This window comes from Hoplias malabaricus, chromosome 9 (genome assembly GCF_029633855.1).
Source record: "Hoplias malabaricus isolate fHopMal1 chromosome 9, fHopMal1.hap1, whole genome shotgun sequence".
Classification (NCBI taxonomy): Eukaryota; Metazoa; Chordata; class Actinopteri; order Characiformes; family Erythrinidae; genus Hoplias; species Hoplias malabaricus.
In genome coordinates this window covers 14,356,742-14,378,845 of record NC_089808.1, presented here as the reverse complement: position 1 = coordinate 14,378,845, position 22,104 = coordinate 14,356,742, and the positions used below count along the sequence as shown (strand labels likewise).

At 40.5% G+C, this 22,104-nt stretch overlaps 1 protein-coding gene across 1 annotated transcript; it reads left to right on the top strand.

The window, feature by feature from the left end:
* Window positions 1-2,028: 2,028 nt before the first annotated feature.
* On the top strand, window positions 2,029-6,213 carry cd248a (CD248 molecule, endosialin a). The gene has a single exon (XM_066681373.1). The coding sequence runs from the start codon at window positions 2,211-2,213 to the stop codon at window positions 4,248-4,250; it is 2,040 nt and encodes a 679-aa protein (XP_066537470.1). The 5' UTR covers window positions 2,029-2,210; the 3' UTR covers window positions 4,251-6,213.
* The last annotated feature ends 15,891 nt before the right edge of the window (window positions 6,214-22,104 follow it).

Below are 22,104 nucleotides of genomic sequence, written 5' to 3'. Positions count from 1 at the left end.
TGTCCACTGCAGTACCCCAGTATGTTCCATGTGGGTAGGATCTCCCCTCCTTTTCCCCCTCAGACCCCTAATAGAGCTGACAGTTAAAGGTCTCCCTCAGTATGCTGAACTCTTCCATCTGTTAGCTGACATAACAGACCTGGTCACTTGGAGTTCTCCCCTAACTGTGTTGAGCTGCCCAGTGAGTTTGTGCTGGCACCAGATTGAAAAATGCAGTGATGCATCACATGTATCTTAAGTATGTGCTAACTACAGGTTTTTGCTGTCTCAGCCTGCTAGCACTGTGTGACAGAGGGATGTGTAGCTGTCAGACTGAAATAACCAGGTATAAATATATAAATATGAATAAAAAAGGAAACAATGTAGACTTGAACCTGTTGACACACCGTTCCATATTTAGACTTGAATAACATAGCACAGTGTCAATTACTGAGACTGAACTGATATGAACTCCTGATTTCCAAGGGTACTTGACTATGTAGTGCCCTAGAGACTTTAATTTAATGATATTTAACCGTAGTCTTACTGGGATAACAGTTGACACAACTTGGACACATGATGAACAGAATACATATAAGGTGTATATAAGGTGTGTGTGTAGTATCTGTCTATTTGCTTAATTAAAGCCCGTTTAACCCTCTAACATTTCCCTAAATATCCACAAAGTGAGGTATTTAGTTTTTATTACTGCGCAACGGGACTAGGTCGTCAGGTCAATGCTGTCTCATGTTTTACTACTCTGCTTCTGAACAGCAATGAGTACAATGTCAAAGTGACACACACACACACACACACACACACACACACACACACCAGATAACCACACCACACATGCCACATTCCTACTTACTAGCCCCTATTTTAACTCCTGCTGGTATACGTAGTCTTATCTCTGCTTCCTCAGATACTGTGCCGTGTGGGTACTAGGAGATTTTTAATGAGTTTTCACTGAACTGATTCAACTACCCCTCCTCCCCCGGCAGTCCTTGTTCCTGAAGTGTTCATTTGGAAATGGAGCCCTCACATTTAGTGGTTCCCCGTCTTTGTTTTCTTAGCAAATCTGGCCCCCATTTTCAACATCAGGACTGAAGACAATTCAACTTTTCAGTTAACACTGCCTTGGAGCCTGTGAATGGTGATTGTTATAGTTGTGCATCTAGACGTGGTCTATTGTCCTGCAGGAAGGTTATATAAAGGCAGGCTTGTCCATATTCTCATGCCAAACCTTCAGCGAGAAATTCTGGTAGGCGCAATCGTTTGGGAATCAATGCACATCTGTCCTGTCCTGACAGAGGTTTTCCAATAAACTGTGTCGTATTGTAACCTGCTTTTACTGTTCCCAACCCCAGCTCAACATGTGGCTAAGATGTAATCCCTAATGGGGACAGACCAGTGGTTTTCCACAACTGTGAGGACATTTTGTCCATCATAAATATATAAATACACATGTGGTTCTCTTAGCTTCTGCACAAGTCATTCACATTTCTGACCGATGACCAAACCCAGCGTTGAAGATATTATAAAAAGAAGACCCAAAGTATGTTTACTGATAGAGACATACTGGAAAGAATAGGGACATGTGCACCACCCATCATCTTATTCTCAAGGACCCTCTTTGCCTTTATTTTAATGATGGCAGAACCCTGGGAGCAGTAGAACTGGAGGTACACTGAGAGCTTGGTGGGGGAGGATGGCTGTATGGGTGGAGGGATGATAGGGGGGGGTGGTGGTGGCAAGGTCCCAAACCATTTCCATATACGTATTTATGAGAAACATACGGCACACTCTGAGAGAAAGGGAGCCTGTTACACCTCCCCCAGTTTTCCAACACACACACACACTCGTGTGCACACACATACATATATCCCTCCCCCATTCCTGCCTCCTCTGAAAACATAGAATTCTCTTTTATGCAATTCTTCCCATCACTCACCCCCCCTACCCCCAACCCCCAACCAAGTCCACGCCTCCTATTTGGAAACTTAGGGGACAGACTGCAACTTAGATCCAGGCACTAAAGCTCAACTAGTCAGGACAGAGGGAGAGAGGGCTCAAAGAGTATCAGCAGAAGAGTTTAGATGAAGTGGGAGTCTGTAGATGTGGAATCGCTTCTGAATTTTCTGCAGTTACCTGCCAGAGGAAGGAAAGCAAGTGGGAGCTTGAGAGAAGAACAGAGACGGAGAGAGAGAGAGACTTGAGTTGTGAGAAGAATGGGCTCTCCTGGGTTCTCTGGTACAGCTCTTACTCTTACTTTACTCACTGTACTGCTCTATCTGTGGAATGTGTGCCCTCAGGAGTTGAGGCACCAAGATGCATTGTGCACTGAGAAGAGCTGTTTAGTGCTCTACTGGCAGCGCAAGGTCTTCCTGGATGCCTGGCGCAGCTGCAAGAGCCAAGGGGGCAACCTGGTCACCATCAGGAGTCCAGAGGATGCGAGCACGGTGGAGAGACTTCTCTCCGGTATGGACCTGAGGGAAGACCAGCGCGTACGTGTGTGGATTGGGTTACAGAGGCTGCCCCGCAAGTGTTCGGCCACCCGACCCTTGAGGGGCTTCACATGGGTCTCGGGAGAGGAGGAAACCCAGTACAGCGACTGGGAGCAAGAGGACTCCCCAAACACATGTTTGAGTCCCCGCTGCGTGGGGATAAGCTATAGCACCGCTGCCCAGGCATGGCCCAACAACTTGAAGTGGAAGGACGGACCTTGCTCAGTGACTGCAGATGGCTATTTGTGCAGGTATGCCTTCTCTGGTATGTGTGACGTTATAAAGAGTGAAGGAGGTGGGAATGCACTGTATACGACCCCGTTTCACCTGGTCACTGCCTTCTTGACCCATATCCCAGTGGGGTCAGAAGCAACTGTGCCGTGTCTCGCTAGTGATGACCAGTCAATACAGTGTATGGAAAGAGATGATGGGACTGTGGGCTGGACTGCAGACCCCCCTTTCTGTTCTGATGGCCCCGAGACAAGCTTGTGTGGCCAGTCCAACGGTGGATGCCTCCACAGATGCATAGATAATGGGGACCACTACTATTGTGACTGCAATGAAGGCTTTCACATAGCCGAAGACGGAATGACTTGCGTCCAAATTGATCCCTGCCATGACTCGCCCTGTGAAGTTGAGTGCCTGGTCGTGATGGACTCTTATCGCTGCGCCTGCCCCGAAGGTTTCATGTTGGCACCAGATGAACAGATGTGTGTGGATGTGGACGAATGCCTGCAGAGCCCCTGTGAACAAGCGTGCCTAAATTCACGAGGCAGTTTTGAGTGCCTTTGCCGTGAAGGCTATCAATCAGACTTAGAGGGCAATTGTAAGGATATCGATGAGTGCGAAAACTCCCCGTGTGAACAGCGTTGTGAGAATGTCCCAGGTTCTCATATCTGCAGCTGTGACCATGGCTATGAAACTTTGCTTGAGGATCCCAGTCGCTGCCAGGACGTTGATGAATGTCAGATTCAAGGAAGATGTGAACAGATGTGCATCAATTCTGTTGGCGGCTTTGAATGCTACTGTAAAGAAGGTTATGAGCTCCATTCAAACCGCTATTCATGTATATCTACTGGTGAACACCAGGAGACTCCTGACACATGGACCACACCTTTTCCTGACAGGACTGAGATGGAAACACTGGATTGGCTCACAGAACTTCCTAACGTGGAAACAGTTCCCACAGACTTGATGTGGCTCACCAATTCCCCCCTACAAGATGCTGAAACCACCCTTCAAACCGAAAGCCCCCCTTGGAACATTAACGTGGATTATGAAGACTTGGAACCAGAGATTATTTCAACAACATCCTCTTTACCTCCCACTACCTCAACCCTAATACCCGACTACTATGAGGATGAGAGTACCACAGCTTACTCAGCGCCCCCTACCACTACCAAAGGAGGTGGAGCTTGGAAATGGCTGGTGTCCAGTTCTACTCCAAGGCAGTATGGTGACTGGTCTGATGGTGAAACTGGCTATGAATATGAACCTGAATGGTTAACTGCCACTACTCAGGAACCAGAAAAAGCCCCTAAGGGAGAAGTTGAGCAGACTCAGGGTAGCAGCTTGCTGCTTGTCGGATTGTTGGTTCCTCTCTGTATACTCATTGTGGTGATGGTAGTGCTGGGCATTATCTACTGTATTCGATGTAACCCTAAGCCCCAAAACAAGAATGCCACTGACTGTTACCACTGGATTGCCGGGGCTGGTGACAAAGCAGCTGCAGATATGTCAGGTGGTGGCATAACTAAGGTGTAACCAAACTGTGCCCGGGCAGGAGGATGGACATGTGCATAAAATGTTGAACTGAACTCACAGCAGAAGGCAGGCTGAGGGAATTAGATAAAGATCTGTTTCTGTGCTATACCAGTCCTAAATGACTTTTACTGTTTGAGGATAAGAAAATATATCAGTGGTGTAGGAGAGGACATGGTGGAATCGTAGAAACCACTAGCACTATTTCTCTGCTGTACTCTGAGAGACAATAGGATCTATTCTTCTGTTGCTCACCCTGATCACATTGCGTATGAAATGGCTGCAACTACAAAGGCATAGTAATGGAAAAGGAAGGACACTAGCCTTTTTTTTCATATTTATTTTTTGGTTTTGCAGGAGCATTCAATGAGTGGTATACATTAGGCCATACAGGATAAAGCCTTGAAAGATATTCATTTGTTGAAGTGTATCTCCTTTGACTTTGTAAATATTGAGCTTTACTGTCTGTTTCCACTCTCTGAGCCAGACTTGGTCGATTCTGTTTTTTTTTCTGTATTATTTGTTGGCATCCCAGACATTTGGCCAATAAATCTAGTGCGAAGGGGACCATGTGCTGGACTGTCTGGTTTCTAAGGCATTCATCCACATGCTTTTCCATAAAATAAACCCAGTTTTTAGTTTTTAGTGACAATGGACCTAGTGCTCCTCACTGTGGTGCAGTCATGTTTAACCCTCAGTTTCTCTTGTGTTGATACTGTATGACTTGATTTGTTTGTAATTTAGTTTCATAAAAGTATACATACATTCTTGTACACCCAGAGAAGCAAGTAATCAAAACTTGTTATGGTTTAAATTTCTGTGTGAGGGGAACTGACTGTCACAACAGTGTTTAAGGACTAGTTTATTTGGGGGAAAAAAAAAAGATGTTTAAAAAAATATTCCTTAGGACTGCAGTGAGGGTTTCTGATAAACAAACACACAAACACACGTGTGTGTGTGTATAGATATATAGATATTTTCAAACTTTAGTAGGAGGATTTTTTTTTTTGTGGGGAGTGGTATTTTATCTGCTATTTCTGATATTTGGCCACTTTGATGCAGTGTAGAAACACACAAGGAAATATTACTGTAGAGTGCCAGAGTGTGTTACTCATTATTTGCAAAAACAATGACAATGTTCTTGAAATATTATGTCTTTATCCTTTAAATATTAATTTACTTTTATAATATTTGAATTGGAGGTAGTGTTGCTGTCGCACAGCTCCAGTGTCGTGGGTTTTTGGGTTCAAGCCCCGCCTCATGTCGCTGTCTATGAGGGGTTTGGTGTGCTGTCCTCATGTCTGTGTGGGTTTCCTGCGAATCATCTGGTTTCCTCCCACAGTCCCAGCACTGCACATTAGTAGGTGGATTTGCCATGCAAAAGCATCAATAGGTGTGTTAGCATGTGAGTGACTTGTGACAGACTGACGCCATGTCCAGGGTGTGTTCCTGCCTTGCATCCAGTGATTCAGGGTAGGCTCCACGCCCACTGTGACCCTGAGCTGGATACAAAAAAATGAACGAATGAATGAATATTAGAATTCGCTTTTCTTTAAAATCATGGCTAAAAATTTGCCCACAAACACTTTTCTTTGTTTTGTGAGAACTAACGTTATTAATTTTGTCTACGTTTTGTCTGTAACTCATCAAGAAGAGGTTCTGCACACACATGCCCAAAGCTGTCTGAACACAACATTGTTGATCCTTTGTGGGCAGATTCACAACACAACACATTTCTTGTTAATCACAACTTCATTTCATTCATTCAGATTATTATTATTAAAACAACTGTGTCTGTTACAGAAATCATTCTCAAAGCTGAATCATCCACAATCCTTGCCCCTTTCCCAAGAGTTGAGACCTCGGATTGAGCAAAATCATGGACTGCCCGCTGGTCCCAGAGGACACTTTTGAGAACCACAGAACCACTGAATTACACAACTACTGCTCAGTAGTGACACTTAAACATTCCTGAATGTTATTTATATCTCTTAACACCCAGGCAGCATCAGATGTTGACAAGTGTGTTCTACAGTAACCATGCTGCTTCAAGTGTGCTCTGGGAATGTAATGTGTTACATTGTTTTGGAAGTGATGGCTGAGAACTGTGACAGATGCAGTTTACTCAGGTTCTCACAAACCCCCAGATTTCATCATGCCTTAACTCATCAATACCTTAGTATCTGCTGCCACAGATCAGCAATCATAACAATATATGATATACTCTAAAAGAGGGGACTTTTTAGAGGTTCCTCAGTCAAAGCGTCTGTTTCTAGTTACAAAAGTCAGTTCTATATTGAACCACCTGCATGAGAGGATGGTGAAAAAATGTGGTTTATATGGTTTAATATAGCACCTTTTTAAAATGGTTCTATATTAGCACTGAAATATGTTCTTCTAGTGTACAATAGAGGTTTTAAAGTCCAGATGTGTTTTCTAAAGGTAAATTACAGGTATATACACAGATTACAATATTCACCACGCCAGAAAATAATGTAATTTACCTAAAACTTCTATTGTACACTAGAAGAACATATTTCAGTGCTAATACAGAAGCATTTTAAAAAGACGCTATATTAAACTGATTTTTTTTAACTAGAAACACTCGCTTTGAATAAGGAACCTCTAAAAAAGTCCCCTCTTTTAGAGTATATCGTATATTGTTCTGATTGCTGATCTGTGGCAGCAGATACGAAGGTATTGATGAGTTAAGGCATGATGAAATCTGGGGGTTTGTGAGAACCTGAGTAAACTGCATCTGTCACAGTTCTCAGCAATCAAATCCAAAACAATGTAACATGTTACATTGCCAGAGCACACTTGAAGCAGCAGGGTTACTGTAGAACACACTTGTCAACATCTGATGCTGCCTGTGTATATACATACATGTGTGTACATAAATGTACATACACATACACACACACACATACAAGTCTTAGAAATCTACAATTAATATAGAATAGGGTACATTTATGTTCCCTAAATCCACAATGACAGTTTTCTGAGAGTATATATAAAATAATATTTTTTTAATACGTACTGCCATATTTTAAATAAATAACTGCATATTATGAAATAGAATTGATTTTGTAAATCCCGTTTAAACCCCCAACTTTTATTTTGTTGTTCTATTTAAAACAGTTCAGTTATAATACATGTTTAATTTTTCCTTCTGGAGAAGAGAATGTAATGCCTTTAAGGTAAACAGCAGAGCTTTAAGACCCCTGCTGTACTTCTGAACAGAGATGTACACGGTTCGTACTTCCAGTAAAAAACAGTGTGCCCATACAGGAGTTCTAACCGTGCGTATAGAGCCACTGCCTAAAGAATCCTTGAAAATCATTGTTTTAAAGAATAAATGACTAAAGTTAATTTAGTTTCATTTTGCCTGTAAGTTCATATTCTTCTACTAACCAAACCCTAAATAAAGAGAAAATATGATTTTTATTTCCTTAAATTTAACATTTTGACTTAATATCTCACAGATCTAGCCTTTTTTTTTGTTTTTGTTTTTATTATTTAATATTGTACAATAATTTCATATGACCGTTTCCCCAAGAGATTTTCCATGTATATATTCAGTTATAAGGCTTGAAATATATTAAAGTCCTTCTTTATAAGTGAATAATAAATGAAAATATAAGGACAAAACTGGCATATATTTTTAAGACGATGCTAAAAATAATACACTCCACAATGTTAATGATATAGAATCTAATGCAATGACGAATTATCATAAAATGAAGCAGCATGAAAGGGCACTTTATCAATATTTGCAGCAGTCATTTTCTGTTCCTCTGAGATGTATTTCAAAGAGCTGCAGACTGTTTGTTCTCAGTGCCCTGTGGACATCTTCACTTTTCTGATGTAGTGTCTTAGTGTGGTTTCTGCAGTGAACCCTTCAAAGCAAAGTTCATTCCACACACTCTGGCTGTGCCAGAAATCACAGCATTCGGGGCCTCAGCCATTTTGAGAGGGGTGTTTGAAATTGTAGTGGATGGTTTGATTCATAGTTTATTCCGTTTTAACCATTTTGGTGCTGTTAATTATGTATACATGATGTGTGCTATTGTAGCGTACACTTTCCTAACTGACATAATTTTTCAAAATAGAAATTTATAGTTAACAATTTCTGAATATGACAGGAGCTCATTTTCACAGTGACTCTGTTATTTATTATTATTTATTTTTGTGATCAACTTTAATTCTTTTCACACATTTAACAACTGGGATGGGAGAAAGGGAAGGGAAGGCAATACGGATACATGCATTGAAAAGACACACTCAAAAAATTATTGTTGAGAATTGTGCTTTAAGTTTAGCTGTTATGTATTCCATTCTGACTATATTTTGAAAACTAGAGATCCAAAAATTCAACTGAAAATTGAGGGGCAATCTAGAGTATAATATTTTTCTTGATAGCTGTAAAACCTGCCAATAACATCCTTTGCTTAATCAAAGGAACCTGAAATGTTGAGTCATCATTTAGGAAACTCTCCTGTTATTCTGTTAGTGATGTAGGTTGATTTAGCACTATTGCTAACTCTTACTGGTACAGTGTGAAACCACTGTGAATCTGATCCAAATGAAGCAGTTACAGAAGATAAATGAATGAATAATGAAGGAAGGATTTCATTGTAAACTACATTAACATAAAAGATGTTAAAAAGTCAAAAGATATATTTGAAACTAAGGCTGCTTGACTTTCTCTTTAGAAATGCTATGAGAACTGCTGCTTTCTTAATGCAGAGTTATATCAGTTGTTATGACATGCTTGTGTAACCTAATTATTGACCTACCCTAAAGTGTTATATAGTTGCAGTAGAATCATTCTGTTATATTACATGCTATTATCAGTCCTGGCCACTTAAGACCTCTGCAATGACGTTTTTATAGCAAGATTATATCTGTTATAGAGCAGGGTTCATGTAAAGGGCTACCAATTTTTATTTTTTTTTATTTTATTTTTTTTTTTTACAGTATAGTGAGTGAGTGTGTTTCTTTAACTGTCTGGGGCAGCTCGCATCACCACAGTTATTGAGAACATACTTCATTTTCCCAGGTCATTGTAGACTTCATTTGCTACATCGCCAACACGCTGTGACAATGTTTGGAATTTTTTTGCCTCTGTGGTTCTTGATTCAGTTTTGCTTTAGCGATCACTGATTGAAAGTATTTGGATGGGGGTGAGAGACAGAACTCGGCTTCAATTTTTTTCAGTGTATATAAATGTATATAACACATTTAATGCTCCACAGAGGAGAGAATAAGGAGCAATATATAATAGAGGCCAGAATGATGCACTACACTTGGCTTCTTCCTGACATGATGTACAACGTAGATGTGGACAACAGAGAGGATCCAATAGTAATTGTACACCTCTGCTGCTGCTCTAGAGGCTGATAGGCATTAAAAAGAGGCCCTTGACTTCAGGCTGCCTTTCCATTTCCTGTCAGAGGGTGGGGGGTGTACTGATGAGGTTTGGTCTTTCTTAGTGGAGTGAGGATTCTGTAACTTACGCTACATTGTATCTACTGCTTCAACCCGTACAGTTTTGTTTCATATTTGATAAAGGTGTATTCACGCTGATACTGAATATGACAGTAGGGTTTATGGTGCTGGCCTGGATATTGACCTAGTCTTTAGCGCCACAAACCTTCTTGTGTGCTATATAAAAATGTTATTTAAAAATATTCTACATACTTTTTTTTATTCTGTTATGTCCCCACTGTGTCTTCATGTGCTGTCCCTTTAAAACCATGCTACCAATCTGTAGTCATGTGATTCTGCCCCTATCTGCCACATGGAAGCAACCTATAAACAGAGGCCGACTGAGCAGCTAGTCCCAAAGAAAAACACAGCGTCTGTGATGTGGTTGTTTTGACTATAATTAAGACAACAGTGCTTAAAAATCAAGAGAGGAACAAGCTCCAAGCAACAGTAGAAAAATATCCCATATTTAATACTGAAGCATATTTACAGTACAAGCTTCATCACAGAATGAGGGTCAAAAATACAAAAACAAAATAATAATTCATTAATCATAATCATGGTAAAATGTACAATTAATCGTGATATTGATTTGCGCTTATATCGCCCAGCATTACACCATGTATAATACATTTTCCATCAGTCTGAAGAACTAAGATACAAAGTGTAATTTAAGCATGCAGTGGTTCTTTTAGCATCTGAGGCTTTATATAGGACCATTGCCCTATATAAGTTTTACCAGTGTTGTTTTCTTTTGGAAGATTTACAGAAACAGTGCTATTTGGGAGAATGTTAGAGAGGAGGATGGCAGAAGAAAACCCTGTCAAGGCTTAAGTTTGGTTTAGGATTATTCCAAAAAATATTTTTTGCAAGTAACATGTTAACACTGCTGACTAGGGATGCACTGAACCAACGTTTTGTAATTCTCATACCGATCCTAAAACAAAAACATTTTGCGTATCTATCAATACCTGATACCAATCTGATAACTTTGCTAAAACTGCTTACCTCACCATGTGGAAGAGACTTAAGGCATCAGGACAGTCTTAAACATTTCTTAGTTTGTAAAACAAAATATAACAAAATAACACATCGATATAATTGCACTGAATTGCTATTTATTTTTCACTGAATAATAAACGTATGTATCACCCAAAACTGAAGATAAGTACTTTGTCCAAAAAAAAAAAGAAAAAATTAATCAATCTTATATTTAAACATTTAGTGTAAATAATAATTGTTTATTTGGGCATCATCGCACCTATGCATGTCATTTCAAATTGAAAGTTTTGTACACTGATCTGTCTCATGGATTGGCCTAATTAGCGGATATCCAATAATATCAGGACAGATATCCAATCCTAATATTAGATCGAAGCCTCCCAACTGATGACACTACTCTCAATGACTGCAGTTTTGTCAGAGTATACAATACAGAGAATCTGTATTACAGTCATATTAAACATGATTGTCTCCATGAGGGGGACCCAATCTATGGAACATTAGGTGTTAGTTCAGGGACAACAAAGCAATTCGGTTCTTCCTCTGTTGTGAATTGCACTTACTAGAAAAAAGTTGCTGATGATAAATAATAATTCACTCACTCATTAATTTGTCCTTTGTAACTGCTTCTTTTTGATCCAAGCTGTTGTGGATCCAGAGCCCATCCAGATTAACTGGACACAAGACAGGAAACACACCCTGGATGGTGCCAACAAATAATCACTTTGATGAACATGGTTTGCTGTTATTGGCTTTAGAAATGATGGCTTCTTTAAGTACTGATTTTGAGTTATGGGCACATGGACATTGTCCACACAGTGGTAGCCCCCAGGACTGTTACAGTTGGTAATACTGACCTGACAGACCCTGCTAAAGCCCTCCACCATTCTTCTGATTCACCTGAAATGTGAATATAATCCAAACAAATTAAAACTGAATGCTTCCAAAACCTTGAAACATCATTCTGCTATTTGCAGCCTGACTGAAGTTTAGCAATGATCATATTGTTTTCCAACATTGTTTTCTTCTCTTCTGATGTGAAGCCAAAGTTGTAGTCATGCCCTATTTTCTCAGGAGCTTGGATTACCCACCCAGATCATGGAGTTCCCTTTGAGAAGTGCTTTGAGTCAGCATTAGTCTCTTTCTCCTTGCCCTCTTCTCCAGGTCAGAGTCTGAAAGGCTATTTCTCACATAGTCGCTTCTACTTTTTATTAATGCTGTATCCACCTCTCCACGCCCAACTTACGTCTTCTGACAACACTATTAACACATCTCTGAACTTTCCTGGGTTTATCGGAGGAATAAATGGAAACAGTTACTGAACTTGTCTTTTATGTCTTGTGCACTGGGTACACATCTTCCTCGCCGTTGATTTATTTGCTTTTACAAGCCGCTGTGCAGATGTGCAGGTCATGGTACAGTGCTTTCCCACACCACACTCTTTAATCTCCTGCTCCGTGTTTTGACATCAGGCTGGGTTTTACCATTGCTCTCTGTCTGGGATGCAGCGCAAACACAAGTGAGATGAATCTATTATAGGAACATCCCATAACAGTAGGATTTAACATAGCTTTCATCAGCTCTTCAGAAGTGAAATGGGCTGAAGGTGAGCTGAAGTTCATGATAAAACAAAAGCCAGGCTACTATTGTAAATAAGAAGCTGTTCTTAATTATCTACCTGGTTAAATTAAATGTTATATATATATTTTCATGCAAAAACTCATGAGTCTTCATTATGATTTTTTTTTATTGAATGTAACCTCTTTTTTAATAAGTTGCTTTCTTTACTAACATACAATACATAATTATCATTTTTTTATCATTCTGGGGGTGGGCTGGAGTCCCCTCTCATTCTGAGCAAACAAAATTCTTGATTAACGGGAAGATTGTAAAACTTTGCACTTACATAATTTTAGAAGCTCTTGATGCGTTGGCACTGTTTTGGACAATTAGCACGAGGCAAAGCACTATCCATTATGTGTGGAGCTGTTTATTAGTAAATAGACACACAGCACCCTGTCCACTTTGGAGAAACAGAGACATCTTTATCTCCATTGGTGATGACAACAACAACCGCAGGAACAGCCTTCGCATCAAACTGGTTTCCTACTTTCTTGTGTTTTCTTCAGGGTTTCTAAATCTACCACCATCACTTTTGTTTACACTGAGCAGAAATTTCATCTGTTTTTTTAATGATTTTCTCAGCTCCACAGACCTTTAGATGTTCAAATTGTGGTTCTACAACTACAAACAGTAACCTGTATCTATATTGCTAGATCCCTGTCACCCTGTTCTGCAGGTATGATTTGTGGTGGTGGATCAAATTCCAGGTGAAAATGGGGTAATAAGGTATGTAAAGTGTGTAGAAATGGGGTCATTTTAATGGTTTGGCTCAGCATTAAATATTTACGCCTCCTCGAGCAGCTTTACACGAGTCTTAGGTCACCACACCGAATTCCAAGTGTAAGACAGAGGCGTACTGAACCCCTTAGTGACGGGCTAAAATAATAAAATAATAAAGAGCCCGAAAACAAACAAGGAGACAGTGTGCAGCTGACTGGCTGTGATGTGGAGTTAGAGGGAGTGTGTTTGAGGAGAGGGATCCAATCTCATGTATGTGTGATATAATACCACTGCAGCAGAATCTTTGATGTATATAATTTATAAGATGTGTAATTTATGACTTTCAGACAGAGGTGGCGCGATAATAGAGAGAGAGGTAATAAAATGTTGCATTCCACCTGAGAGGGAGCTGGCACGCTGCCTTTGCATTCCTCAGGCCTGCCATCTGTGTGACGTGCCTCTATTCATGAGGCTGATGAAAGAAGAGGCCTCTGACTTCTTGGATCAGTGAAGAGTGCATGACAAATAATCTTAGCCTGTGTTTAAAGGTGCTATAAAATGCATGTATTCAGCATGTTAAATCAGTCTCTGATGTCTTAATGGAAGGTATGTAAATTTGGCCAGGGTGAAAAATGCCCAGATGTGCTTTATACAGGCATTCATAAACAAGCTGTTTTCTCTTATTTTGTGTTTCTGAGTAATATATAGAGCTCTGCTCTGATTGGCTGCTTTACACCGAGACACTGCTATTGCTCAGACTGATTCAGAATCACAATAGTAGGGTACAGAGAGTAAACCTGTGTTCTAACACTAGCTATAAATCATAATATATCGTTGTATATGTCGCTGATTTCTGTGTGCATTTTTAAATTGATCGGGAGATGATTTATGATTTCCCTTAATGATCCCTCATCAACTTGTGAAACAGACATTATACAGACATCGATGGTGCTTTTCTGCTGCATGGTATTGACTCTTCTTGATTCTACTCTGCTTTTCCATTTGGCAAATTATTAGAGACAAAACATGACGTGTAAACTTTGCAGAGCACTCATTGTCCAGAGAGACTTGTAAATCAGGACGAAACGCAGACATCTATCAATCACTAGCAGTTTTTTAAATCCCCAAGATACGGTAGAGATCATGTTTGTTTTTATTCGACTCTCAATGGCAGCTCGTAAAATTATGCTGTGTTTTTGAAGAGGTTCAAATGCTCCTTGTATTGGTGGCCAGATGGAGCAACAAGGAATAGGAAATCTCTACTGATCTGTCTGGACTGGTGTACAGAACTGTGTTCAGTCCAAAAAAAACCCAACACTCAAATTCACAATGAGTAAACAGTAAACAGTGCTTTGTTATCTCCACCAGTGTTCTGGTTCCCAAACCTGTGGTCCCTGAGTCTTTGCGACTACATGTCAGGGGGAGCTGTACAAGTGGGATACAAACCTGGTACTTGAGACTAAAATGTGAGTAGAGTCGAACAGAGTAGGTACCACGCAATGAAATAGTGCCACTAGTGCTCTGGATGTGCAAGAAAACTGTCAGAACTAAATTTATTTTTGACCTTAACAGCCCCACATGGCACATCCACTCTTTAGAGCGTAAATAATAAAATAAATATAAAATAAATATATAAATTATTATCTGCTTTAAAACCTATTTGTCATGACCAGGATGTGTTCCTGCATTGCGCCCTATGTCTCAGACTAAACTCTAGGCCAGCTGTGAACCCGAACAGGATAAATAGGCTATAGAGAATGAATGAATGAGTGAATAAACAGTTTTTGCTTTTTTTTGTAGAAAAATATTGCATAGAATCTATAAAACTTAAACCATCCAGTTCCTTCTGGATTCATTGTGTGGAGAAGGCTGAGGTATTTTTGGAAACGGGAGAAGACCATTGTGAAGTGCTTTAAATTCTCTGCAGGTGTCTTGGCCATGCAGCTCCTCAGCTGGGATTCTCAAATATTTTACAGCTGAAGACAGCTTTCTGCTAACTCTTTGTGTAGGTAGTTTTATCCCCACGTGAGCCATTTACAGACAAACATAAGTGACTTTGTGGAGAAAAGCACAGGCAGATTAACATGATGTACCTTGCCTTTGTCTGTGTTTACCACATAAATCCTGAAGCCGTGCCTATTTCCCCAGAGTGGCTTATTACTCTGATTAAGAAGATGATGCTTTGAGCAGCAATAACAAAAGCCTGCAGTAATTCAAAATTCATTATTGCTCACTGAGGGAGATTGTGCAGGAGCTGCAGGTTCTATTGTGTTTGCAGTGGAGGTGATGTTTTTTTCATGATTTGAAGTTGATGAAGAGTTATAGCTGTGTTCACTGTCTTTCATGGAAAGAATAAGTACTTTGTCATTTTTGTCATAGTTTTTTCTTTCTCTAGACACAATCTCCCAGAAGAATTCCTGAGTGCACACTCAGACCTGTCACTAAATCAGATGTGAATGCAAATCATTTTATACCTAAACTGTCCTGCTGGAAAACACATCTCTGATGGAGACACAGCTTTCGGATACTGGCTGTTACATTCCCCTCCAGCATTCTTTAGCGACCTTCAGTTTTCCAAGTGCACAGTCTAGGCCTCCAGTGCCAAAAGCAGCAAGACAACCCCAAAACATCAGTGTTCCTCCACCATGTTTGAGTGTAGGGACTGTGAGTGTGACTGTGTGTGAACTCGATTGTGGCATTTGTATGTCTCTGTGTCAGCTGTGGGTTCCTCCTGCGTGTTCTACAGTAGCGTCCCATTTCTTTTAGATGGTGACGGGCACGGTGAGCTGACCCTGATACGCTGTGTGTTTGGAGGTCAGCTTGTATTAGTTTGCCTGTGGACTGGAGTTCTTTAGACCATACACACAATCACTTCTTGCAATTTTTCATCAATTTCGCTCTTCCGTCCTCATCAGGCGAGGTCAGCTACTGTGCCATGGGCTGTAAACCTCTTAATGATCTTGTGCACATTGGACACACGACTATTAACATGCTTTGAGAAGAACTAGTAACCTTGAGATTCTGTATCTTTCTACAATTTTTGTTCTCACATCTGAAACTCTGTTCACTTATTTCATTTTTCTGTGCTCAGTGTAGTACACAGTGACTCTTCTCCTTTTAAACTGCTCGTAGTGTAGTTCTTGCACTGAATGGTGAAAGGTGCTTTATGTTGTCATTGTAAAGCTGTACAAAAAAAGTGTGCCTTCACATTTAATCCATCTGTGCAGTGCACACACACACACACACACACACACACTGTAGTGCACTAGGGGCCATAAACAAACACACAGTTGGAGCATTGGGGAGCCATCCCAGTACCAAGGGAGCGATTGTGGTTTAGTTGCCTTGTTCTAGGGCACTTCAGCTAGGGATGTTGAGGAAGGAGACTGTGCTGTTCCTTCACTTCTCCCGCCCCATTTTTCTGCCGGTCGAGGGGATTGAACCAGTAACCTTTGGGTCCCAATCGTGCTTCTCTAAGGGTTAAATCACCTGACCAAGGTTTTTATTCATTCATCACCCCTTGTAACCACTTAATTCTGATCAGGGTCAGGATATGTCTCATACCTGTGGACAGTTTGACACCCTCACCCAGTCACTCACACCTGAGACCGTTTCACACACTCACCCAGTCACTCTCACACCTGTGGACAGTTTCACACACTCACCCAGTCACTCACACTCTCACACCTGTGGGAAGTTTCATACACTCACCCAGTCACTCTCACACCTGTGGACAGTTTCACACACTCACCCAGTCACTCACACTCTCACACCTGTGGACAGTTTCACACACTCAGCCAGTCACTCTCACACCTGTGGACAGTTTCACACACTCACCCAGTCACTCTCACTCTCACACCTGTGGACAGTTTCACACACTCACCCAGTCACTCACACTCTCACACCTGTGGACAGTTCCACACAGCCAGTCAGTCCTTTGTATATGTTTGGACTGTGGGAGTAAACTGGAGTTCCCGGAGGAAATCCACACAGACAAAGAGAGAACATATCACACTCCTTACAGACAGTGACACGAGGGGAGGATCAAACCCAGGGTCCTGAGACCCTGGAGCTGTGTGACACTGATAATACCAACAACCATGTTTTTATTGCTGAACACAATTGGAGGAGAACACTAAATCCCATTTTCTATTATGGTAGTCCACACTCTCCGAAGGAGGTGTAGCTGTGGCTGTAGAGTTCCTAATATACATTTCTTTAGTGAATGGTATTCAGCACTTATTAAAACTAGTACACCGCACCACACTTGCCAAAACTATCAGACCACATGTGTTAGAATACTTGTAGGGCACAAATATGGAGTCAAATTCACCCAGATGTCATGTGATTAATTATACTGCTGTAAACATGGATGATTGAATGCACCAAATTGTTAAATAATAGTTTGGTGACAGTTTGATGGTATTTTCCTTAAGTATTTGGACACCTGTCCCTATCAGAATGTGGCTTTTTTATTTTATTTTATTTTATTTTTTTACTTATTCAGTTCCAGCTCATCAGAGACACGAGGTCAGCAGATCCACAAACCAGATGTGGAGAGATGAGCCAGGAGCTTCCAACACTCCATAGGTTTACTTTTTTGTCCCATATTCAGGACAAAAGAAAGAGAAGATGAACCACCTCAGGAGAAAAGACAGCAGCTTTGTTTGCGTTGCTTACCCGGCTTTAGATGTTGAAGAGCGTCTTTGCTCCTTCCTGTATCAGCTCTGTCAGTGTTACACTGTGATTACAACATGATTAGTGTCATTAGCCCCTCTCTCCACTCATCTGTGTTCTGTCTCTTTGGTTTCCTGTCACCCTAATGTTCTCTCCTTCCTTGAACTGCTCATCTGAGATCTCACTGATAGCTCTCCACAGAGAAAACCAATGGGCTTGAAATAATTCATATTTAGCATTTCACATCATTACTTTTACACATCTTCCTCAATTGTCTGTAAAGACTGATGGGTTCTATGGCTTTTCCTCTGTTTTCATGCAGAAAGACCTGCCATGCTCAGCAACACCTGTTGGCAGAAACTACAATACCAGCCCTGAAATGCAGAAGCTTAGTGTTCATGGGTGGAAGCAGGGTGGAAAAGCACAAACTAACCTATCCAAGCACTGGCCACAAACATGTAGCTAATTTGCACAGGCTCAACAAAGACTCACTTTAAATACCTTAAAAATTGCAATACTCAACTGTTATGTTTTTAAATGAGAAGTAATTTGTCATTGTACAACACATTTCCACATTTAACCCATCTGCGGCAGTGAACTCACACACGTGCACTAGGGGCTGTGAACGCACAGCCAGAGAGCTGGGAAGCCATCCCCGGCACCCAAGCAGTAGTTGTGGCTTGCTCAGGGGACCTCAGCCATTGATTAAGGGATGAGGACAGTGCTGTTCCTTCATTCCTACTGTTTCTGTTTTCCTGCTGGTCGTGGGAATCGAACCAATGACCTTTCAGTCCTAAGCACTCTAATCATTACATGGCAAAATAAGCTGCTGCTTAAATAAAAACAAGTAAAAATTGTTTGTGTTAATGATTTTATTGTGACGAGGCAAAGCTTTTTTACCTTCCGCCTATCACCCCAGTGTTCATAAGCACAAACACTGTCCCATCTGAGGAAAACACTCAAGCAGTTTTAACATAAATCTTTTAATGTCCTTTTTAATTTATTTATACATTGACTGAAATCATACTGGCAGGTTTTTTTGACATTAATAGACCCTTATTACCATTACCCGCACATCAACAACAGACTAAATTACTAAACACAAAATCGAAGTATGGTGTTTTAACTTCTATCCTTGGCAGTGATTGTTCCCATGCTGACACTGTTGCATGAGAACAAAGAAGTCATCTCAAATCTCAAATGACTTCATTGTGTGCACATGAAGCCTTATAAAATACCTTTAAATAGAAAGCTTCAAGGCCTCATGAAACGTTATTGGGCCATCACTAACATTTGATGTCATTGCCAGTTCTTACTCCTGTCTAAGTTTCCCCAGTCACACTATTCTACAAAAAAAGTGAAGGCTGACACATGCTTCCTCAGACATGTGATGCCAGCCACTGCCTCTTTCTGTACTCATCACTGGACAGCTCAGCACACTTGGAGGAGTATGCTGCTTTAGTACACTGCTTAAAAATGTAGGGTGGCATTTGCAAAACCTCTCCTGATAGCAGAGTTATCGAAAATAATTTTCATAGATGATCCTGTGGTGTGGTCTGTATATAACGCAATCCTTACTCCTCCGATCTACATCCAGTCCAGTTGGGGCAGCCCTGACTGTGAATTGTAAATAATAAAATCTTTCAGTTTCGAGTGTCCTATATTGTGGGGTGGAGGCTGGTTCTCTGCTGTGAAATGTGATGTTGAGTGAACACAACACTATACTGCTTTAATATGTATTACCTTGTTTGTATGTATATATGTATGGATCTATGCATTTACGTCAAGCCCAAGGTAGTGCAGTCTATAGCTCTGTTAACCCCTTCTTTTCACTCTTGGTTTCATTCATATTTTTTCTTGCACTCTGATTTTTCTGTGCAGTAAGCTCACACCACCAGAATAGCAATAGCCTCACAGTTATCCACCATGTTTGTTTAGATCTAAATTCATGAGAAAGCCTGGGATGTAGCAATTCGCCAGAAATGCCCTACATTTTCACCAGAAATGCCCCTTGGTTGGGACTCTTATTATGAAGATGAGTGATATTAAGTGTGATGTTTGTCTGAATGTTTGTGGTAGTTTCAAATGGGATATATAACAAAGCTCCTACTTTCTGTGCTTTTGCATATATGTATTGGTTCATCTCGAGGGCCTACCATCACACAAACTGTGAAATAACACCACACAGTTAGTTTGTTTGTGGGCTGCCCATGATAGAAAACATTATCCTCCACTTCCTATGTCAACTACAAGCTCATTCGAATTTTACCACCTCCCTCACCTGAGCACTTCCAATCACAGCGAGGGGTCTCACCTTCAAGTTCAAGGTGGGGTTACATTGTGTGAAACGGACATGACAAGAGTGAAGAAATAAGGAAAGCAAACAAAAACAAAGAGTGGAGGAATGAGAGAGCTGTGCAGAACCAGTGAAAATGAGAGTGAAGGGCAAAGAGAACAGACTTAAACTACAAAAACAAGAGCCTAGGATTTGGAGAACCAAGCTAAAATGGCAAAAACAAGTGTAGAGGCTAAAGAGAACAAAAACAGTGGAAAGGTGAGAGCCTGTGTGCCTTGCTTTTCATTGTTTGGCACAGAGTGAGCTGTGGGTGGCTCATTTGAAAGGAACAGAACAAGTCCTGAAAAAAGGGCTGTTTAGATGGGGAGAACGCTGTTGCAATGTTTAGTCCTTGTGGTATGTGGATCAAGGATGTTTCATTAAAAACCCAGAACGGTGTTAAATTGTGGAAAAGGTGGAGAATAAGTCCCCTTTAAAGCAGGGTGAAATAACCCAACAAAAGCCTCCGATTTCCACTATCACACACTTAAAACATAGATCATATGAAACTGATAATACTCCAAATAGTTTGTCTTCTTCTGTTCAAAGCAAATCCAGCTTCATTAGAGTTGCTACAGAAGACCGCACTGGGGAGTAGAGCGTGAGTAGGTCTGTTAGATTCTCTCTGATCATATACCCACATGTATGATACATTTAAGGAATGCTTTATTAACAATGTAGGATTTCTGTTATCAGTATTTTTATAGTATTTGCTTCATATGCTGTTTATGTCTGTCTGGAATAGTGCCCAACCCTCAATGTGATTCTGCCTTGCACACAATGATTCCAGATACACCATTACCCTAATCAGGGTGATGCAGATGCAGAAGATGAATGAATAAATATCTACACAACCATGTGCCATCCTATTTAAGGTAGACGTTTTCTTGCAGCGGATATTTCTTTGAGTTTTTCTTCATATTTCAGATTCTTGAGCCTGTGACACCGTTCCTCAATGCTAAAACCAGACGGCCTGTTTGCAGATGGGAATCATAATGAATAACAGGAGAGACAGGGTGATATCCATCTGTAACGGCTTTTCTAACATTCATACACATTTCAAGGCTCCTTTTTCAATTTGTTTTTAAAATTTGGAGAGTGCAGGCCCTTGGGAAAAACCTGCTAAATCTCAAACAGTGGAGTGCAGTGGAGATGCTATTGAAATTCCAAGGCATGCAGCAGCACAAAACTTTGCTGGCAAGCTTCAGTCAAAAGCTGTGTTTTGAATTCAGTATTTTAGGCAGGGGACTCACTGGCTTTCAGTCGTTCTAGTAAAATGATGCTGCTACTTATGCTGTATGCCATCATTTACCATATGGTGTTCATTTCTCTCCAGCTTTTTAGGCAGTGTTTGGTTACAAATATGTAAAAATATATGTAAAAAATGTAAAAATATATTTATTGGGACATATAATATATAGTTTCATATGTAAAATGAATTTGTGTGTGTTGTACACAGCAAATACTTTCTTTTAGTGAATTCCAATGAGCCACGTCCACCTCTGTGTAACCACAGCCTGCAGCATATTGTCCTAAAACACTGCCATTATGAATCCATGTTTTAGCAAAAACAGAGTTTATCATTACTATACTTGATCTAAATCAACATATTTAATCCTTATAGTGATGAATTATAGTCACACTGCTCTAATTTTTCAAGTGAGTAAATGTAAATAGTTATTATCTTTAGCACAGACACAGGTCTAGCAGCCAGTTGAAATACGTGTTAAAGAAACTGGGATTTTTCAGCTTTTCATTGGTCATTGGTCAAAACTGCTAAAAAATGGAGATTGTTTTTAACCGGACAGTGCTACTATTTTGCTACTATTTTCTTGCAGAAAAGGTCCGTAAATTAAGACTTTTGCTTCATCCTTACACTGCTGCTTTGGGTTAATGCCATGTTTCTGGAGCATGAAAGAGTCACTGGTTTATTGGTCATTTTGGAGCAGACAAAGCTGTCCTCACATTAATGTCCCTCTTGCTCTCTCTAGTGAACTGGCCACACAAGTT

Coding starts and splice junctions, on each gene's coding strand:
- cd248a (XM_066681373.1), top strand. CDS start 2,211: ATGGGCTCTCCTGGGTTCTCTGGTACAGCTCTTACTCTTACTTTACTC.